This window comes from Salmo salar, chromosome 12 (genome assembly GCF_965601325.2).
Source record: "Salmo salar chromosome 12, fSalSal1, whole genome shotgun sequence".
NCBI classification, from domain to species: Eukaryota; Metazoa; Chordata; class Actinopteri; order Salmoniformes; family Salmonidae; genus Salmo; species Salmo salar.
Genome location: NC_138302.1, coordinates 84,179,645 through 84,202,920, shown reverse-complemented (window position 1 = coordinate 84,202,920; position 23,276 = coordinate 84,179,645). Strand labels below are relative to the sequence as shown.

The 23,276-nt window shown below is 41.0% G+C and overlaps 1 protein-coding gene across 1 annotated transcript; it reads right to left on the bottom strand.

The window, feature by feature from the left end:
* Positions 1-641: 641 nt before the first annotated feature.
* On the bottom strand, positions 642-22,057 carry LOC106565756 (macrophage-stimulating protein receptor-like). Its single transcript, XM_082959364.1, has 21 exons — positions 21,789-22,057; positions 18,396-19,719; positions 10,524-10,700; positions 10,271-10,393; positions 9,986-10,156; positions 9,556-9,716; positions 8,467-8,602; positions 8,099-8,235; positions 7,235-7,414; positions 6,982-7,081; positions 6,637-6,855; positions 6,333-6,473; positions 5,983-6,136; positions 5,695-5,784; positions 5,297-5,515; positions 5,001-5,081; positions 4,521-4,702; positions 4,262-4,371; positions 3,902-4,067; positions 3,585-3,721; positions 642-1,277 (listed from the first exon to the last, which is right to left on the bottom strand). Exons 2-21 carry the CDS (start codon positions 19,614-19,616, stop codon positions 1,046-1,048), a joined length of 4,137 nt encoding a protein of 1,378 aa, XP_082815490.1. The 5' UTR covers positions 19,617-19,719; positions 21,789-22,057; the 3' UTR covers positions 642-1,045.
* Between the last annotated feature and the right edge of the window lie 1,219 nt (positions 22,058-23,276).

Sequence of the window (23,276 nt, the reverse complement as noted above, 5' to 3'; positions counted from 1 at the left end):
TGGATGGGTGTTTTATGGTTGTTCTTCCAATTAATTCATGACAACAGCCAAATCTAATTGGCTAATGACCACTGTGTGCACTCACAAAGACACATAGATATGCAATTTAAAAGTATGGAAAGGATATTATCCATATGGTATGTACACCATTACGACATGTTTTTCAGTGAGCTATTTCTCTTTTACTTTAGGGTGTTCATACAACGTGAGTCACATATTAAAGTGCTGAATTTTCTCCATATTTCTCCAGCGTTCCGTAAATATAGTAGAACACTGGCCTCTAGTGGAAGCCTTTCTCAATGACAGTAATAATATCCTGATGGACTCATTAAAAAATATATATAATTTGGTGGGTGCTTATATTTGTTCTATTTCACACATGTACACGTTTATTTATACACGTGTGAATTGGAAATGTGTTTTTTAGCATATCCCAGCTACATATTTACCAGTGACAGTTTACACAAGTGTCATTTGTCTCTGATCTACTGTAAGTGTAGAGTGACAATGGGTGAAACCACCACATGGGAAGAAGCCAGCGTAGAAAATGTTAAAACTTAAATTACATAAATGAATATCTTATCATATTGGAATTTTACATAAATGAGCCATTTTACTCAAATCTCACAGGAACAAGAGTATATAAACAAATAAATATGTTAATTTATTACACTATCTAAAACACATTGTGCATGAAATAAAAATAACAGAATAATGACAGATCACTGTTAAAACATTAGGGTACATTTTGTTTGGTAAAAGTATGATCCAAAATATACAGTATAATTACTACATCTCAAGAAAATTAAGAGAAAACATATAGACATTACATCCATTCTTATTTACAAAAAGCTTTGCCAGGTAATATACTATAATGTGAATGGGGGAGGACCATTCAAGTCCCTACACTTTCAAAACTAGGTAGTAAAAGACAAGTCATTTTCTCCAGGATAACCGACGACCTTTAGTTTGACTTTCTAACTGAGCCCCTTGTGCTCATAGCACCAAGCCATACTGTACTACATGTACCTGTCCTGATGTGACATCAGGAGGACATTGAGCGTGTGTCTTCGGTGTCTGAGGAATCACACTCGTCTGCGGACTCGGTGAGGGCAGGGTAGGGGCGTGGCTGGTCCAGATTGACATAGGTGACCTTGAGGCTGATGTAGTGCTCTCCCTCGAGGCCAGACAGGATGGTCAGGACAGCAGACACCAGCGTGGCGAAGCTGGGTCTCATCTCTGGGTCTGGATCCCAGCACTGCAACATGATGGCATACCTGGAGAGAGTTACATATAGCACTTACTATGGGGCTTTCTTCTAACAATAGAAGTACAAGTCATACACTACCGTTCAAAAGTTTGGAATGTCCTTGTTTTTGAAAGAAAAACATTTTTTTTTTGTCCATTAAAATAACATCAAATTGATCAGAAATACAGTTGTTAATGTTGTAAATACAGTTGTTAACATTGTTAATGTTGTAAATGACTATGGTAGCTGGAAACGGCAGATTTTTTTATGGAATATCTACACAGGCGTACAGAGGCCCATTATCAGTAACCATCACTCCTGTGTTCCAAGAGCATGTTGTCTTAGCTAATTCAAGTTTATCATTTTAAAAGGCTAGTTAATCATTAGAAAACCCTTTTGCAATTATGTTTGCAGAGCTGAAAACTGTTGTTCTATTTAAAGAAGCAATATAGCCTTCTTTAGACTAGTTGAGTATCTGGAGCATCAGCATTTGTGGGTTCGATTACAGGCTCAAAATGGCCAGAAACAAAGTAATTTCTTCTGAAACTCATCAGTCTATTTTTGTTCTGAGAAATGAAAGCTATTCCATGCGAGAAATTGCCAAGAAACTGAAGATCTCGTACAACGCTGTGTACTACTCCCTTCACAGAACAGTGCAAACTGGCTCTAACAGAATAGAAAGAGGAGTGGGAGGCCCTGGTGCACAACTGAGCAAGAGGACAAGTACATTAGAGTGTCTAGTTTGAGAAACAGACGCCTCACAAGTCCTCAACTGGCAGCTTCATTAAATAGTACCCGCAAAACCCAGTCTCAATGTCAACAGTGAAGAGGCGACTTCGGGATGCTGGCCTTCTAGGCAGAGTTGCAAAGAAAAAGCCATATCTCAGACTGGCCAATAAAAATAAAATATTAAGATGGGCAAAAGAACACAGACACTGGGCAGAGGAAGATTGGGAAAAAGTATCTACAGGGACTAATCTAAGTTTGAGGTGTTTGGATCACAAAGAAGAACATTTGTGAGATGCAGAAAAAATTAAAAGATGCTGGAGGACTGCTTGACGCCATTTGTCAAGTATGGCAGTGTGATGGTCTGGGGGTGCTTTGGTGGTGGTAAAGTGGGAGATATGTACAGGGTAAACGGGATCTTGAAGAAGGAAGGCTATCACTCCATTTTGCAACACCATGCCATACCCTTTGGACGGCGCTTAATTGGAGCCAATTTCCTCCTACAACAGGACAATGACCCAAAGCACAGCTCCAAACTATGCAATAACTATTTAGGGTAGAAGCAGTCAGTTGGTATTCTATTGAATTGTTGTGGGAGCAGCTTGACCGTAAGAAGTGCCCATCAAGCCAATCCAACTTGTGGGCGGTGCTTCAGGAAGCATTGGGTGAACAAATTGACAACTAGAATGCCAAAGGTCTGCAAGGCTGTAATTACTGCAAATGGAGGATTCTTTGACGAAAGCAAAGTTTGAAGGACACAATTATTATTTAAATTAAAAAATAATTATGTATAACCTTGTCAATGTCTTGACTATATTTCCTATTCATTTTGCAACTCATTTCATGTATGTTTTCATGGAAAACAAAGACATTTCTAAGTGACCCCAAACTTTTGAACGGTAGTGTACAAATTGCTTAACTGAAATAAAACAATATTGTGCAGGCTATGTACTTATTTCAATTTAGGGACCGAAATGACTAAGCAAAAGCGATATGGAGACGATTTATGGCTTTTACATATTTGATGTGTTTTTTCCCCACACAGAAAAGTCAGCCATTATGTTTTGTTATCCTACTCTACTGTTGTTTTGTCAATTGTTAATCTGTATTTCAACACTTCCTGTTTTTCACTGGGAGAAGGGGCACATTAGATTAGACTGTAGGATGTATCATTGGTAAGTGGACGAGGACACATGGAAAAACATGTTGACATTCAGATGTAATCTCACACCAGTAAATGTGCGTGTGTATGAGGATATCTTTCAAGTGAAACATATTGATGATCATTAACTCCCAGACGACATTACTTAACAATATTTGGATATGTGTGTGGTGGACATTTACAGGTTTAACACTGCAGGTTGACCTTTACAACATCCTTTAATTACTGGCTATACTTTCCTGTTCCTCTTTGTTGCAACTGTAGAGGTGGAAAATTCATCCAGAACCTTCTGATTTTTTAAACCATCTATGTTACTGTATAACCATATTTACTATAGACATATCATTTGTTTACTTTGAAAAGGGCTTCTCTTTTTCTTTTGAGTTCTACTATGAGGTATTTTCAACAAAATGAACTGTTATCTAGACTATCATTACCACTACTTACAAAGGGTCAGGACAGAACTGTGGTTGGGGGAGTCTCCTGCCTTTCAGCAGGTAATGTGTGATGTCATAGGGGTCCACCTCTGGGTAGGGGCTTGCTCCTCTGGTTATCATCTCCCATATCAACACCCCAAAGGACCACTGTAATAGGAGGTCATAATGAAAGTTAGCATGGTGAGAAAAGATTTGGGTGTAATATAAAGTTGCTCTTATTGCTGTGTAGTAACACTGTAATTAATCAAGTAACAACATTGCCAGTCCTAATTCCACAAATGCTGCCTAATTCTTATTATGTTATCAGAAAGCAATTCCTTCACTTACTACATCTGACTTGGCAGTGAATTTCTGTGTCTGTAGGCTCTCAATGGCCATCCACTTGACTGGTAGCTTGGCCTTCCTGTGGTCCTGAACACTGTAGTACTCCTTATCGAACACATCCCTGGCCATGCCGAAGTCTGCCACCTTCACTGTGTACGACTCATCCAGCCTGCACAGACAATAGTAAGGGCAAACATATGGGTCACAGATTGGTGATCTGTGAAAGCAAGCCTGCAACTATAGTACAGTAGCATTGCTAAGTAAAATAAAACCAGTTTGCTTATGTCAGGACTAATGTATAGTTTAAAGTGGTGACTAGCCCCAGTCACAGAGAACTGAAGTGACTGCTCAACCCTGACTTACATGCAGTTGCGTGCTGCGAGGTCTCTGTGCACAAACTTCATATGTGCTAAGTACTCCATCCCCTTAGCAACCTGAAGTCCAAAGCCAATCAGGTCTTTCACCGTAGGGTTCTATAGGAAGAATCAATACCACACAATAAAGATGTCGGTCACATAAGCCTTGAGATATATCACTGAGGTGTTAAGGAGATCCCTTGTACGCTGATCAAAGTGAACAGGTGGTAGTATTGTAGCTACTGTTTTGGCGCCGGCTTCCTCACCCTTTTCTCACAGCGTATGAAGTGGCGGAGGTCCCCGTGCTTCATATAAGGTAGCACCACCAGGGGGAGCCCCTCCTGAGGCAACAGGATGCCCAGCAGAGAGAGAACGTTGGTGTGATGGAACCCCTTCATCAAGATGCCCTCCTTCAGAAACTGCTCTACCTCTTCTACATCTGTTATCCCTGATATGGCACACACACACGACACATGCACAACACACACACACACACACAAATGCATGCTCATATGCAGGGCACACACACAAATTAACGTAAAAACTGCTTATGAACAGTCAACATTTACAGATAAAGCTTAAAAACCCTAAACAAACCACATTAAACCTAGTGTACATGTTTAATTATTCCCGCGTATGAGCAGGATTGTTCCATGTTTACCCAGCTGGTCACATGTACAGATGACTAATGCTCAGTCCACCTGGTTCAGCTCTAGAACATTGTGAATCAGGAAGGAGGCGCTCACTGTTCAATGACTTGACAGCACAGTGGATTTCTCTGTTGTTATGGTCTGTGAAGTAGCCATGGTAAACTGTGCCAAAATGACCTGGGGTAGATAAGAGAACATTATTATCATCAGAAACAAAATTCAACGACATACTGTATATCACGTCATCGGTGTGAGTCCCTATTATAATCCATGAACTTTAAATTGCTGATTTATATGCTATAATAACACCCTCTATCCATCAGTCAAGGTGGTATGGGAGTAGTAGCCTATGTGCATTTGATTACGTATGTACACACTGTAATGAGACTGACCCTTGCCGATGATCTGGTGGTGCTGGACGATGAGCATGTCTGCTGGGATCAGCACATCCTTCACCTCCTCCAGGAGCTCTGGTCTAAAGCTGGAGATGGAGATCTTCTCAGGGGGCATGAGGGGGGTGAGGGTGGGGTCCATGCTGCCTGCAGCATAGGCCGGGCTGGGGAACACCACTGGGCTTCCCAGAGCCGAACTTGATCTCTGAGGCAGGACTACTAGAGTGGTGAGGGACAAGGTCAGTAGAGTTCCTTCAGCATGTGTAGATAATTAATCTATGTCAGTATGTGTAGATTTCAACCACTGTTGTTGAAACCTATGAATAGAAATTGAACGAGACAAAATGGATTGATAGATTCCCTACATAAAATATTATATTAGCCAATTACAGTCTCACCTCTTCTGTAGTCCCCTACAGGGGACAGTTCCACACTACTGCTGCCGGAGCGGTTGTGGTTATGGGCCAAACGGGTCTCCACCTGAGAGGCTGGAAATGAGTTTTCAATCATAAACCAAGGGAGTAGGGAACAGCATCAAAAGTCAACAAGACAATGTTAGCTACCACTGTCACTTTTCATGGCTGTGGATGTCCTACTGAAACCAGTTGCATAAGACATCCTCATTACCAGTCATTGGGGTTGTGTAAGATGGCCTGATTAAAGTCCAGACAGACAGGGAAACCCACCTTTCTTCTGCTTCCTCAGGTGCTTCATGACTACGAAGGCCAGCACGGCCCCCGCCACCAGGGCCCCCAGTATCCCCAGTACGATGCCCACCATGTAGTGGTTACTGACCAGGACCACTGTCCCAACGTTGTGAACCTGCCCATTGATGGAGATCTGGGGGAGGAGAGACAGTGGGTCAGATCAAGACTGCTGCCAGAGACTACTGTCTTGTTTTCCTCACTTAAACACATATTTAGGGAAAACAACCAATTGGAGCCCAATAGTAGGATGTTTATTGTTTGAATCTATGTAAAGCTGTTGACATACTCTGATGTTGAATGGACAACATAATGTCCAGTTACTGACTTACCTTCACAGGCAGTCCACTGATGGTTACGTTTCTAGGGATCCTGCAGGTGATTTCATTGTCCAGAACTTTCGCGTCACAATCCACTCCTCCCACTGTCATAGTGATTGTCATGCAGGAACTCACAAGATTCAGTTTCTGGTGCTGTGAGGGGGAAGAAAAAGAGAGTTCTGAGTTTTTCTTCTTGAAAAGGTTTAAACAGTATGTAAGCAATAAAAACAATATTCTTACTCCTTCTGACAGTAAGTTGCAGTCAAATAGACATGACACCATTAACATTTTGTTGTTATGGCACTGTTGCATTTACATGTAGTGACACTTCATCTTGTCCAGCATACAGCCTAAGTACATGGCCCTCAGTTTCAAAGGGTATTGGCTCGCCATAGGGGTGGTAGGAGAACTCTCCATTCCACAGTCCAACAGCTCCATCCATATCAAAGGAGAGCTCCCCTTCCTCTGTCTCTTCCCGGGGGAAAGCAGGGGTTATGCACTCCATCCGTGTGGGCAACGACTTGCCTTTGCACTCCTGGAGGGAATTAGAAAAATAGCTGTATGAATATGATTATATTATGTATACTATAGAGATAAAACATGTTTTCATCTCTATCATGTACACAGTATGTGGTAGTATAATCTTACAACGAGATCTTACTCTGGTGACAGGCTTTAGGTGGCTCTCCTTGGGCCTAAAGCGGATGATGGTCCTGTATACAGAGTCCAAGTTCTTCCCCTCAATGATTATCTTTGACCCCCTGGAGAGTGGAGAGACGATAACATAACAGATTCTACAGAGACCCAGCAGCAGGGCTTAGATCGATCCATCTTGTCTCATGGTTGAGGTGGTAACACTGATCGTAGAGACTGGTCATTCCATATAGTGAAGAAGCCTCACTGGCTTGGCCTACCTGTCAAAACTGCAGTCTGGGAGAACGGCTGTGACCTCGGGGTTCTCTTTGTAGTAGAAGACCTTGGTGGTGAGGACAGGGGACTTGTCTATGAACACACTGAGGGGGACGTCCCTCACCTCCGTGATGGGCTGAGACAGGCAGATGATGGAGGACATGTTCCCTCTGGGCGCTGTGACACTGGAGACAGGTGGAGTGGAGAGGAAGTCCAGGGTTAGTGCTCCTACAGGCTATACTATAGGATTTAGGTTCACCTCACTCTACATGGGGCTTTCACATCTGACACATTAAAAAGTTTAACAGACAACTTAAAAGATATAAAGATATATTTCCACCACAGTGAGTTAGTCATCAAAACAACTCGTTTTTCATTCACTCCCTGTAATTGAAAGGTTTAAAGGTAAAACAAATGTAATAATAAGTAGTCTGAGCACAGTCAGATCAAAATCAGTTTCCAATACTAACATTACTGTACAAACAAATGCTGGGACAAGCATGCGGCTCTCACAGGTAAATAGTATACAGTGAATTATGTCATAAACTCTTAGAAAAAAGGTGCTATCTAGAACCTAAAAGGGTTTTTCAGCTGTCCCCATAGGAGAACCCTATGAAGAATCATTTTGGGTTCCATGTAGAACTCTTTCCACAGTGGGGTCTACATGGAACGCAAAAGAGTTCTACCTGAAACCAAAAAAGGTTCTACCTAGAACCAAAAAGGATTCTCCTATGGGAACAGTGGAAGAACCTTTTTTTCTAAGCGTGTACAGTCAGGTATTTTAGAAGTCCAGGTTAGTTTAAACAGACTTTGGGTGAAAACATCACAAGAGAGACATAATAACATAACCAGTAACTGCATCTGCCCACCTGGTGATTGGGCAGGGCTCTCCATTCAGAGTGACCCTTCTGGTCTTCCCAGCGTCCAGGTGAGGCCCAGTCACAGTGATCAGAGTTCCCCCAACACGAGGCCCGTAGTTGGGCTGGATCTCTGTGATGTTGGGAATCTGCCAGAGGGAGCCAAATGTCACCAATTGAATCATAAGGCCATTCATCAAGTATTGCTGAAAAAGTGATGGTGACTTTGTATGTACAACAGAGGATACTTCCAAACTCACTTGATATTTACAATATGTTTCTGTTACATGCAATAATATATCTTATTATTAACAGAGGCATAATCACATGAATCACCCAACTACAACTAAGCAGTTAAATCAATGGTAGGTTCAAATTACCACAAAGGTAAATCCTGGCATCTCTGCTTTCCCGTGGATGGAGTAGCGGCCCTCCACCTTCCCCTCTTGCACCTCTACAGTGATGTTAACTGGCTTGGACAGCTCAATGGCCCCAGAGCGAATCTTACACACCAGGCTAAGGAGCGGCACAAGAACAGGCTCATCAACATGTCAGTGTCAAACTAACATTGATGCAGCAGAAAATCACCACGAGACATGAATACATTTCAGTTCAATTAACATCTATGCTGCATTACTAGTTGAGTAAAACCTACCTACATATAATAAACCTACTGTATACACTGAGTAAACAAAACATTAAAAACACCTGCTCTTTGCATGACACAGACTGACCAGGTGAATCCAGGTGAAAACTATGATCCCTTATTGATGTCACTTGTTAAATCCACTTCAATCAGTGTAGATGAAGCCTTAAGACAATTGAGAGATGGATTATGTATGTGTGCCATTCAGAGGGTGAAGACCTGCAATGCTGCTGGGTTTTTCAGATTCAACAGTTTCCTGTGTGTATCAAGAATGGTCCACCACCCAAAGGACTTCCAGACAACTTGACACAACAGTGGGAAGCATTGGAGTCAACATGGGCCAGCATCCCTGTGGAATGCTTTCAACACCTTGTAGAGTCCATGCCCCAATGAATTGAGGCTGTTCTGAGGGCAAAAGCGGGGATGCAACTGAATATTAGGAACGTGTTCCTAATGTTTGGTATACTCAGTTTATGTCAATATGTCTAATATGATTCACTGTGTATCTCTGTCATTGTGAGTGGTACTCACTGAGAGTGTTCAAACTTAGTCCAGGGCTAAGAGAGTATCCACACTTAAACATTCTAAAGTGGGCTAGGACCAACCTTGGCCCAGGACTAGCTGGCCCTGCTTTGGAGCAGGATTAGCACCGACTTTTCGGGGCTAGCCAATCACAGAGTTCTATTGTTACCTCATTTGAATATTCTACTCCAGAAAAGTGACAGTTGGTTTCAGTTAGTCCTGCTTGTGTGAACACAGGCTAAGTTAACCCAGGGCCAGTCTTTGCCTGGGGCTAAGAACAATGAAGTGTGAAAAAGCCTACTGTGTGTTGTTGCTCTTCAGCGGCAGCACAGCACAGGCTGTCTGTCCCAGTCTGACCAGGTGGGTTCTGGAGCTGATGGCAGGCCTCAGGGGAGACTGGAACTCCCAGCCACACAGAGTCAGCTCTGACTGACCATCAGGGGGAGCCATCTTGGGGAAGAACTAAACCAAACAGGAACAAATAGACTCAGCATATGACCAACAATAACAACTTAGCATAATCACAACATACAAATACAAAGTTATGGTGCCGTTATGCTCAGGTAATCTGTGAATATGGACCATCTCAAACAAATCTTTATGATAACCAAACATGCATATGACTAATTACATTTCTAGCCAGCATTAACAACCATGGTATTGGTGGGTAGCAAATTGCTCCAATCTAAACTGTATTAAACAAACACATCCCTCTTCCCAGTTCTTCTCACCCCGGTGATACCAGGGGGGCAAGACTCATTCCTCCAGTGGCCACTGCACTCCTCCTTCCAAGAGCACTCTCCAGAGCACCAGCCACAGCCCATGAACTCAGGGGCCATCAGGCACATTGCACAGGTCATGAAGTGCTGGCAGCCTGGCCCCCTCTGAGGCACCTGGATCACCTGCCAGCCAAAGAGAGAGATTTGATTAACTTTGATAAAATCAAAGAGTCACTTTGATTGTTGTGTACAGTGTATTTACTAACTGTAACTGATTTAGAACAGGCTTTTCCATACCTTGTCTCCAACCACAAACAGTAGAGATTCTGACGAGTACACAGCAGCAATGGAGGAGACCCTCTGGTTCTCTACCAAGGTGTAATTAGCAAAGATAGTAGGGCTTGATCTTCTCAAAACAAGCTGACAAAAAGACAGAGCAGATAGTTGGTAATCTATCAAAGAAGGGCCGGACTATGTTCACATTTTTCATTCATTAGATCAAATGGATCAGGATCACACACTATTGGGAGCTCTCTGTCCCCCTCCATACCTGCAGGAGCCGTCCAGTGGAGGTGCCAATGTGTGCCACGGTCTTGTTCTCAATGGTGGTGACCAGCAGTGAGGTGAGCAGGACATCATTCATCTGCTTGTTGAAGAGGTCCACTCTGTAATAAGGCTTAGATACCATGCTGGGGTGGTCCCTGCAGGTGGCGTTGTTCTCCATGCTCTAGTAACAGGGAGATAGGCCATAGTAGATAGGGAGACGATGTACGTTTTTAGTAGGGCCAGGAGTTTTTTCTGACCACGGGCCCAGACCAGGAAAACATTTGGGGTCCTAGTTATAGCCCATAACAAGGGCCCAGAGTTTTCCTGGTCAGGAAACCATGTCCTAGTTATGAGTAGTATGAATCTATCAGAATCCTTCTGGGCTTCAAACAGAGGACACTTAGGGGTATGAAGGACACTGCATATATAAATCTACTTGTGCTCTTCAAATAGTAACATAAAAAAGTACATACACAATATTTAGATAACACTCTTAGAAAAAAGTAGTTATCTAGAACCTCAAATGGTTCTTCGGCTGTCCCCTTAGAAGTACCTTTTGAAGAAACCTTTTTGGTTCCAGGTAGAACCCTTTCCCAGAGGGTTCTACATGGAACCCAAAAAGGGTTCTACCTGGAACCAAAAAGGGTTCTACCTGGAACCAAAACGGGTTCTACCTGGAACCAAAACGGGTTCTACCTGGAACCAAAACGGGTTATGTTATGGGGACAACCAAAGAATACTTTTGGAATAATTTTTTCTAAGAGTGTAAATAACAGAAAGCAAAAAAAATATTATCTTGATGCATGTACAAATTGCGTTCACATTTCGCAACAAAAGCCCTCCAGCTACAACCTGTTGGCTAAAGTGCTTTAGTAAACGTAGGGCAGTAAATGAGGGTACTTGACATCAGGCCTTGAGGCACTACAGCCTACTGCTGTTGTTTTGTAAACAAATGTGGCATGAAAGTTCTAGGAACAAGGAACTGGATGAGCAGCTTTTCTGATGCCAAGTGAACAAGGAAGAAAAAGTTGTAAAGTAAATGCACCCAATCTTGGAACTCTTTAGAAGGGAACACTTTGAGAAAAGGCTAACCAGTGAGTTGCTCCACAGTTCTGATGCTATTATTATGTCAGTTGTAGTCTGTGCATCATTATTGACTCATTCTGCCCACCTTCCTCATGAGACCAGAAAAACACAATGGTGTCTGGCCTCAGAGGCCACAGTGATTCATAGTGCTACTATATTCTAGTGATCATTCTGACGTGGTACAATTAAACCTATTATTCGATCCATCTAAAGAGGTACAAATAACATGATAAAGAAGCAATCATTGTCTCAGATTTCAAGTTACAACAGTCAAGAATATGCACACAAGCTGTTGTGCAAATTAGGAATTCTCCAAAAAGGCAGTTGAATCAAAAACTAGAAGAAGAAGGATATAGCCAAGGAACAGTATATGCTCATTAGTTCACCAGAACTGCTTGTGGTGTTTGGAAATCTAAATCTGTACTACTGACACAAAATGGAATATGTCGTATGATCAGAGTGTTTTTTCTGACTGTCTCGGGAACTTATAAAAAAAGTGTTTTCTCCCACAATACTGTACTAGGAAAAGATTGGTTAAGGTGGGTTTATTTCCATGGTTTCATAACATCTGGGTGTGCTGGAGGTAGAGGGCAGACAGTGTGGCAAAGACCAGTCAACAGTAAGCACTCAATGCCATGGGCCAGTAATAGTACACTGAAACAGACTTCAAATTATACAGTCGGGGCCTAAATTATTGGCACCCTTGATAAAGATGAGCAAACATTTTTACACATTCTATTATTTAAATTATTTACATTTTAATACTAATACAATTGGTCAGAGGTTTTGTTTAACAACTAATAACCTCCGCTTGCGAGGATAATGACACTGAGCATTTTTCTCAAATATTTTATGAGATTGGAGAACACAATGGGAGGGATCCTTGACCATTCCTCCATACAGAGAGATCATTCCTCCATATTTCCAGATCCTTGATATCCTTAGTGTGCACTTATCCTCTATGGGCTAGGTGGGACGCTCGCGTCCCACCTACTCAACAGCCAGTGTAATCCCGTGGCGCGTTATTCAAATTCCTCAAAAATGCAAAAACTTCAATTTTTCAAACATATGACTATTTTACACCATTTTAAAGATAAGACTCTCGTTAATCTAACCACACTGTCCGATTTCAAAAAGGCTTTACAACGAAAGCAAAACATTAGATTATGTCAGCAGAGTACCCAGCCAGAAATAATCAGACACCCATTTTTCAAGCTAGCACATAATGTCACATAAACCCAAACCACAGCTAAATGTAGCACTAACCTTTGATGATCTTCATCAGATGACAACCCTAGGACATTATGTTATACAATACATGCATGTTTTGTTCAATCAAGTTCATATTTATATCAAAAACCAGCTTTTTACATTAGCATGTGACTAGCATGTGACTAGCATTCCCACCGAACACTGCCGGTGAATTTACTAAATTACTCACGATAAACGTTCACAAAAAGCATAACAATTATTTAAAGAATTATAGATAGAGAACTCCTCTATGCACTCGATATGTCCGATTTTAAAATAGCTTTTCGGTGAAAGCACATTTTGCAATATTCTCAGTAGATAGCCCGGCATCACAGGGCTAGCTATTTAGACACCCAGCAAGTTTAGCACTCAGAAAAGTCAGATTTACAATAAGAAAAATGTTATTACCTTTGCTGTAATCGTCAGAATGCACTCCCAGGACTTCTACTTCAATAACAAATGTTGGTTTGGTTCAAAATAATCCATAGTTATATCCAAACAGCGGCGTTTTGTTCGTGCGTTCAAGACACTATCCGAAAGGGTAAATAAGGGTGACGAGCATGGCGCAATTCGTGACAAAAAAATTCTAAATATTCCATTACCGTACTTCGAAGCATGTCAACCGCTGTTTAAAATCAATTTTGTATGCCAATTTTCTCATAAAAAAGCGATAATATTCCGACCGGGAATCTGCGTTTAGGTAAACAGACGAAAGAAAATAAAGCATTCGGTCGACTCGGGCACGCGCCTAAGCCCATAGTACTATTATCGGCCACTTGCCAAAAGCGATAATGTGTTTCAGCCAGAGCCTGCCTCGATATCGTTCAGCTTTTTCCCGGGCTCTGAGAGCCTATGGGAGCCGTAGGAAGTGTCACGTTATTGCAAAGATCCTCAGTCTTCAATAAAAAGAGCCAAGATGAAACACAATTTGTCAGACAGGCCACTTCCTGCATGGAATCTTCTCAGGTTTTGGCCTGCCATATGAGTTCTGTTATACTCACAGACACCATTCAAACAGTTTTAGAAACTTTAGGGTGTTTTCTATCCAAAGCCAATAATTATATGCATATTCTAGTTACTGGGCAGGAGTAGTAACCAGATTAAATCGGGTACGTTTTTTTATCCGGCTGTGTAAATACTGCCCCCTATCCCCAACAGGTTAAGGACTATCCTCTTCAATTCAAACTACAGGTTTCAATGGGGTTCAAGTCCGGAGACTGAGATGGCCATTGCAAAATGTTGATTTGTGGTCAATTTACCACTTCTTTGTAGGTTTTGTTGTGGGTTTGGGGTTATTTGTCTTGCTGGAAAATCCACTTGTGGTCAAGTTTCAGCCTCCTGGCAAAGATAACTAGGTTTTTGACAAAAATGTCCTGGTACTTGGAAAAGTTCATGATGCAATTGACCTTAACAAGGCCCCCAGGACCAGTGAAAGCAAAATAGTCCCAAAACACCATATTTTGCAGTAGGTATGAGGTTATTTTCTGCATATGCATCCTTTTTTCGACACCAAACACATCACTGGTATGTGTGGCCAAAGAGCTCTGTTTTCAAGTCTTCTGACCACATAACAAAATATATCCACTTCAATAATGCCTACTACACAACAGATAATGACACTAAAAGGAAGTGTAGTTGTTCTTGTGAGAAGCAGGGTTATTGGTTATTTTGGAGAGGAAGGGGCCAGGATTTCAGATTCCTGTAAATTCCACCTGGCAGGCCATTCCTGCCCTGAATTGTGAAAACAGACAGGAACAAAAAAGTACTGTAAAACATGGTAGAGGTGGCCTCAGTTGCCTTCACCTGGAATTGTAGTTTTGCAGAATGAGAATCTAATGAAGGATTATCATTCATCCACCCATTTAATGTCAAGTGTGACTAATAATGGAGAAAACTACACAATCAACATGTTAGGTCTTGAGCTTCTCTTAGCATTCAGCTAACGATGTCTGAAAGGGATCTACCTGAAACGATCTACCTGAAACGATCTACCTGAAAGCCACATCCATTTTTCCTCTCACAAGTTTCATGACACTTGGATTAACATTAAAACTATGTTTTTTAATTCCCTATTCCTGGGCCATAATATTTCAATTTTATATCAATGTTCCGTGAGCACAGGAGTTCGTTGGCAAGTTCTTAATTTGGCATAATACTTCGCTTATGAATCTGGCAAAGACAACATTTCAAGCTGTCATCCATCTTCAATATCATTGGAACCTCTAAATTGAGGCAATAGTTATCTGATCAAGTCAAACTCTCCAACGGCCTTACAGGAACATTCCACATTCAAGGAAGTTCATGGCCAGGCTTCCTTCAGTTCGCAGGAGGCTGAATGTATCTCACCGGAAAAGCATCCGAGGGAGTGAAACAGCACCCCTCTGTCTCAGTATGTGTACGCCCTCTATCTGATGCCGTCTGGTCAAAAAGAGTATGACATTTTTGCCACCCGTAGCATTGAATGCAAGGGAAGCCAGCGAGCATTTCGCCTCCCTTGATAATTAAAAAAATTAAATAATAGCCAATCAACATTGAGCTAAACTGAGTGAGCTCAACTGTGAATGATCCTGGCACACCAAAAAAAACTGTCAAGGGAAGCCAGTTTGGATTTGGCTTCAAACCAATCACAAGCCAAACGTAATTTACAGAAAAAAAATTGAATTATTGCATCTCGTTGTGTCGTTGTCCTCCGGTGGCTAACTAGCTAGCTAAAATCGTCCCTTTCCTAAATTACCCATGGATCGAGATAGGGATTTGGGCTAGTGGTTTTACTTAATTCTCCGTACTGGCAAATTATTATAATGGCGATTCTGATCTAACCATAAATTCATATATTGTGTCCCTGGCCTGAGAGGATGGAAGTTCAATATGTAGCTACATTTACATTTAAGTCATTTAGCAGACGCTCTTATCCAGAGCGACTTACAAATTGGTGCATTCACCTTATAATATCCAGTGGAACAACCACTTTACAATAGTGCATCTAAAAGCTAGAGGTAGTAGGCTAATGTTAAACTAGCTGGCCTGGCGCATCGTTACCCATCAAAGGAAGTTAGACTAACGAGCAAGCATTTTAACCAGGTAACCTAGGACAACAAAAACTAAAAGTGTGTACTGTATGACAGTCATGAAAGAGAGGAGGATGGCATTGGCATTTCTGGGTGAGTCAACATGTTTTTTTCTACTTGAACGCACGCACGCACGCACACGCACACACATAAATCATTACCATGGACAGCCATATCATATCTAGCGTACGTTGGCTGGACTAAATCGTTTTTGGTATCTTAGTTGTCACTGTATTAGACTAAACATAGGTGATTTGATGATGTTGAAATATTGATGTTGAAATGCTGCTGGAATAGTGGAGGCAGCTCCTGTTTTCTTTGCAACTTGCAGTAACTCTCTGTGGTTCTAAATCAATCGTTCTTTTAGTAGTCTGAAAATGTTGGAAACATTAACTTGCTTGACCATGCTGTAGTAGGTCATGTAACTGTTTGTTTTGTGGACTTCACCAGGCCGATGTTGCTCTCAGATTTTGTGATGAAACAAATGTGTGGTTGAATTTATTCTGCCACTGTGGCTTCTTATTGTCTCAGCCTTAGGTCTATATATCACGGTGACAAGGCATATGAACTAACAGGTTATAGATCAAACAACGCAATTATCACAACACATAGGTTGTAATATGGCTTTTTTTCCTGGCTTGGCTTCTTCAGTAATTTTACCTATGCACCGCTACTGCACAAAACATTGTATTTTACCCAATTTAACAGAAGAATGTCAGAACCAGAGATCTGTAGAGGTCTGGGAATGTTTGCAGAGTCAAATGAGATGTCATAGTGGCACTCATTGGCATGTTTTCAGCTAGGCCTATTTGCTGACATTCTTGGTCTTACACAAATAAAATTAACAACAAAAAAATTTACAATCAACAATGTTGTTTAATTTCCAGATTAATGTGGCATAAAATTCATTTGACTGACAATAGAACCTTGCCAAAGGCACTGTTAAAGTACATGTTCCATGAGAGATTTATTCAAAGACACATATCTGGAAACAAGTTTAAAACCTAACTAACTCACAAATACATTGGCCTCTGTCCAAAATCCGGTTCCTTTTCAGTTGTTTTCTTGTGTTGGAATAATGGTGTGTCCTTTTTCCATAAAGCAGTTTTACATCCTAAAAAAGAGCTTCCGGACAAATTGATTGCTCCCTAGAGGAGTCAAGGAGTCAGAAGTAGGGTTGCAAAGCTACCGGTAGTTTACCAAAGTTACCGGAATCTTCAGGTATTTTGGTAATGAAGAGAAAATCTATAGCAATCTATGGTCACTTTTGTAATTTATACTTGAATAACTTAAAATATATATATATTCATATATACTATTCATTTTTTTATATCAGTGTCCATATTGTCCCTGAGTTTCTAATTGATACGCCATATGGTTCAAGAGAAAATTGCCTTTTTAATGAAAAAAGGATCTAATCATCAACAAAACAAAGAAATCACAACTGCCACTGGTTTGATGCCAAAACATTGACAAAAAATACATCTTGACATTGTAAAATAAATACAATTGTGTAAAAAATATATAAAGGATATTTCATGCTGAAAACCTCATACTAAACACCAATGCTATTCACTAAGTTGAATAGACAAAATATTAGCTGACAACAAAAGAATTTTGATTAAGCCTTATGGATGTGTCATCAAGGCAAAGGGTGGCTACCTTGAAGAATCTCAAATTATAAAATATATTTTGATTTGTTTAATACTTTTTTGGTTACTACATGATGCCACATGTGTTATTTCATAGTTTTGAAGTCTTCACTATTATTCTACGAAGTAGAAAATAGCAAAAATAAAGAAAAACCCTTGAATGAGTAGGTGTGTCCAAACTTTTGACTGGTACTGTATGTAAGGTATTATTATTTTTATTATAAATTTGCAAAAATGTATAAAAACCTGTTTTCGTAGAATAAGGATGTAACGTAACAAAATGTGGAAAAGGTCAAGGGGTCTGAATACCTTCCGAATGTACTGTAGAATATACAAATGATCTTATATCTTCATCTACACAGGAATGAGAGTCGTTAAAATAATATGGGTTCCTGCCATTAGAGTAGTAATGAATGTTCCAGTCCTCTAGACAACTCCCACTTGTCTCCTGGTGCACTCATTATCCTTCACACTGTTTCATACTTCTGTAAAACTTTTTTTATATAGTTATCAGTGGATCACCCACTCTCGCTGACTTCACAGACATCCAAGTCTCCATTTTACCAGTCCAGCCAGGCATGTACGCACGCATCTGGGCTTCCTCTCTGTACTGCTCAAGCAGCCAAACTAACTAACGTTTACTCAGTCTGTCACAAATATTAGAGTGCAGTAAGCCTGTAAGCGAAAAACTACATGCTATATATGCATTGTGGAGACATACTGAACAGACGGAGTATACATACAGTATATAACACAATTTATCAACACCTCTCTGGAGAAACCTGTGTGAGTGTTGCGTGGGTGGGCTGGTGAACTCACCTCATGAGGACAGCTCTCGCAGGCCTGGAAGTGGCACAGTCCCCGGGACAGCTGCTCTGGGCCGGACTTACAGCAGTCATCCACCCCGTCATCGATAGCCTTGTTCACGTTGTCCATGGGAAAGGCACAGAGGGCTGAGTCGTGCTCTGTGACCCCGTTGTCATCTGTGACAGCAAACACTCCATACAGGATGTCATCCTCTTCCTCTGCCCCTAGTTCATCTGCCAGCTCCCTGCCTGCCTTCCCAAAGTGGGCTGCCTGCACCACATTGTAAACCACATCCTTAAAGGCCTCGTTCCCGCTCACCGTGTTCCTCCTCCTCCTCCGCTTGGGTTCGAAACGGCACTCCAGAACCACCTCCCGGTACCTTCTCATCTCCCACTCGCTCCTCGGCAGGCGGCCCAGCCGAGTCTGAAACGGGGAGAACTCCTGGTCAGGGCTCTCTCTCTGGACGGACAGGAAGTAGACAAACTCCTGGGTGAAGAAGCTGTAGACATACTCAATGTTGTAGGTCCTGCGCAGGCTAGGCAGAACGGTCAGTCCCCGCACGTCGCTGTAGAACCCATCTTCTGTTGCCAATGGTCGTCGCACTGATATGGACTTCCTGCCATATCTCTGTGTAACACTGTCGTTAACAGTGGCAGCCACAAAAAAGTATACAGTCTGCCCCTCCTCCACCATGGTGACTTTGGTGCCCAGCGGGCTGGCAAGGCAGTCAGGGCAATAGGCAGCAGAGTTAGATTCTTTTCTAAATAAACATTTTGAAGAATTCTTATTGGGTGCTTGTCCATCTGTCTTAAGTTGGTGAAAATGGCACACACCATATTGAGAACTCCCACAAGAATATAAATACATAAAGAACGTATCCAACAACAATACCTCATTGTCGGTGTTCTCTAGGAAGTTGGGATCCTTGTCAACATCACACAAATTGCAAATCTTACACTCAGGGCTGCCCACAGGGCCTGTAGGAAGCTCCCATACCTTCTCCAAACTCATGTTCACAGCTTCGACCACATTCTGAGATGCAACATACACTTCCTGGTACATTGAGTTGGTCACTATGTTTTGGATGGGGCTTTTTGTTTGGAAGAAGGGCATGGTGTAGACCACAGAGAAGTTGACAGGGCTAGGGGCTGTGGAGGGACAGGTGTCCAACGCGGAGGCCAGGACAGTCTGGAGCCAGACACATGTCAACCACTGGGTGGCCCAGTGGACCATCTCCAATCTGGGACACAGAGAGAAGGGAGCACTGACGTCTTTGGGTTACCTCCAGGTCTGATGGTTGGACAATGTCATACTTATTGAGACCAGCTGCAGATCTCTGAAGAGACAAAAAATTATGAATTATTAAAGTAGGACTCCCAGACAGTCCACAAGATTGCAGTCAATATGACTCCTAAACTGTAAACATAATGGGATTTTATCTGAAAAACAAAGAGCTGAGTACTTTCTGGTCAAGCCAAATATGAGAGACAGTGCTGAAGAGATGTGTGGTGATAAAGAGCCAATGTTAAAAGCTTCTGCTGAATTATAGTAAATAACACCCTAATAGAAAATATTTAGATACCGGTAGCCAAAGAGAGCTGTGTTGGTGTTACACAGTATGTGTCTGTGAAACCTTTTCTTAATTAACAATCTGAAGTATTTCATAAAGTGCCTAAAAATGTCATGCTCTGTCCTCTGTCCTCACAACCTAATAATGTAAAAGCCCTAGTAGTGTCAAAAAGCATCTATCCCAATGTGTTCCATGTTCTCATACAAAGGTTATAGTAATTCAAACCCTCTGTCTTTCTAGTTCGATACAGATCAATAATCCAGACTTCTTCTAATTCAAGAGGATAGTAATCTCCCTGGAGGTTTTAATTTCCCTAGAGGTCTTTACATTCAAATGATGAATTGGTTGAAATAAATAACTGCTAATCAATACTGAACAATGTAATTACAGCTAGTACTGAAGTTGACCAAAGCACGCCATGTCCCCTGGACATTCTGCATTTTAATTGAGCCTGATCCCCTGGGTTGATGTTTAACTGGATACATCATAGCCATGTAGCACTCAGGGACCTGGGCCTCTCTACTTTGCATTCCTGTCACAACCACTACGTGCCTTTCTGGGAAAAAGATGCACACGGACTGATGGTCATACAATACGTGCCTTCTAAGTCCCACATGAACATGGGAGCTTCTCAAAAACGTGTTGTGCAATTTCAACAACAGAATAATTATAATGAGGTTAACTACCGGTATAATCTTCATGATACAGTAAAAATACCTAGAATAATTTGCCTTTAGACTTGATTGAAAATTGGAAATATAAAATGTTGAGTCTATATACGACATCAATAATTCATAGAATTGCACTGGTGTACATGTTACATCTTAACACCTGCAACTTCATGTCAAACCAACTGAGGTTTAGTGTTTAAAACCAGAAGGGACATGGCTATACATATTAATAGGACGGATTGACTTTCTGCATGCTCATGGTTAATAAATCAAAGGTTTGAAATTGAGTTTCCATTCATTGCCATTTTTAGGTAGGCATGTGATGCATTGTAATCTGATTTTGGTCATTGAAAAGTCACAAATAGCATTACCTTAGCCTTTTCAGGTGCTTTCTACAAATGTCATTAGGAGAGTAGAGCATTACAATAGGCTATGTATCAATGAATACAGCAGAGTACAGTACTTTGTCTATGCAGCTTGGTCAACTGTCTGAGCCATGGGTCCGCCTGGGAACATCTCCAATAGCACTAATGTAATAGCTATCCAACTAAACTGAGATGTGATTAATAGGTTTATAATTCTCACAGCTGCCCTGTTAAACATGCAATAAGGCAATAAATTTATCTGAATTGCAGGAAATGCCATGTGTATATCATTATGGAACAGTTAAGGTACACAATGCCTCCATAAAACCAGGTAAATACATACAGTAGTAGTCAATACACTATTATATATATATATATTTATTTCAGAATATCTCAACCTAGTTCTAAGACTGACAAAAACAATATAAACAGAAAGAATGTTGTCCAAGTGGAGTAGAAACAACACACTTGACACACACTTACTGATTGAATCAACGTTGTTTCCACGTAATTTCAACTAAATTAAATTGAACCAACGCGGAATAGACGTTGAATTGACGTCTGTGCCCAGTGGGAGGTTTGAAACACCCAACGTGGACCAGTTGGTGGGAATCAAAATCGTAGATTATATTTCAGATTATTAAATCATATCAGTGTGAATATAACCTTCTTCTGAATCCAAATTGAATCCATTCGATGATGTCTAAATCACAGAATAGTTGGGTGAGGAGGGAGAACGAGGAAACTCATCTCACATTATATAAAGCATTTTACGACACCATAGCGTTTCGCTACTTACCTGTTTGAGCTAATGAAAATAGATCACGAATCTCTCATTTGTCTCTGACTGCATTGCCAAACTCTTGACGGCGCGCGGACTTGAACATGTAAGCCTACTTTTTCACTCCACCGATAGGCCTATTGATTCTAATACAGCAGTACATGAGCCTGAATTTTCCCAAATAATATAGCCTACCCTATTCAAAAAAGTATATTCAAAAATGAAAACAGTTCTTAATTCCATGCACAAGTTGAACCATAGACTACATGCAATACTCCTCAAATGAGGGAACGCACGCCCCTTCTCTTGGCGCGCACTAGTAATACAGTGTAGCATCTGCCAAGTGCATAAAATGACAGTGAAATTGACGACGCTTGCCACTTGACTTCAAAAATGTATTTCCTATTTATTTATTCACAAAGAAAAAACTGTTTTTGATTTAACATAAATATATGAATGAGTAGTCCATTTGAAATGGTTGAAAACGAAAAACAATAAAAAAACAAATTACAATAAAATCTTACCAACGAGGGGGTAAAAAAAAAAGCTACTGTCTCTTGTATGTGGTTAAATAGTTACTGATGTCAGTTGTCCTATAATAGCCTACAGACAAAATTCTCACAATGTGTTGTATTCAGACATGAACACCTACACATTACATATGTATTATTTATCCTAATATTAAGTCACTAATCCCTAGGAACATTTGTAAAATGTTAGCAGATCTACAAACTAGAGTTGTGGCACAAATGAACAGTGGAGTACTTAAGTAGTACTTTAAAGTATTTTTACTTAAGTATTTTTTGGGGGGGTATCTGTACTTTAGTATATATATTTATGACAATTTTACTTTTACTTCACTATATTCCTAAAGAAAAAATAAATGTACTTTTTACTCCATACATTTTCCCTGACACCCAAAAGTGCTCATTAAATTTCGAATGCTTAGCATGCAGGAAAGTGGACTAATTCACACACTAATCAAGAGAACATCCCTGTCATCCCTACTGCCTCTGATCTGGCGGACTCACAAACACATGCTCCGTTTGTAAATGCTGTTGGATATCCATAAATTACACAAAACAAGAAAATGGTGCCGTCTGGTTTGCTTGTATAAACTCAGCAAAAAAATAAACGTCCCTTTTTCAGGACCCTGTCTTTTAAAGATAATTCGTAAAAATCTTCATTGTAAAGGGTTTAAACACTGTTTCCCATGCTTGTTCCATGAACCATAAACAATTAATGAACATGCACCTGTGGAACGGTCGTTAAGACACTAACAGCTTAGACGGTATGCAATTAAGGTCACAGTTATGAAAACTTAGGACACTAAAGAGGCCTTTCTACTGACTGAAAAACACCAAAAGAAAGCTGTCCAGGGTTCCTGCTCATCTGCGTGAACGTGCCTTAGGCATGCTGCAAGGAGGCATGAGGACTGCAGATGTGACCAGGGCAATAAGAGGCATGAGGACTGCAGATGTGACCAGGGAGACAGGACGGACAGCT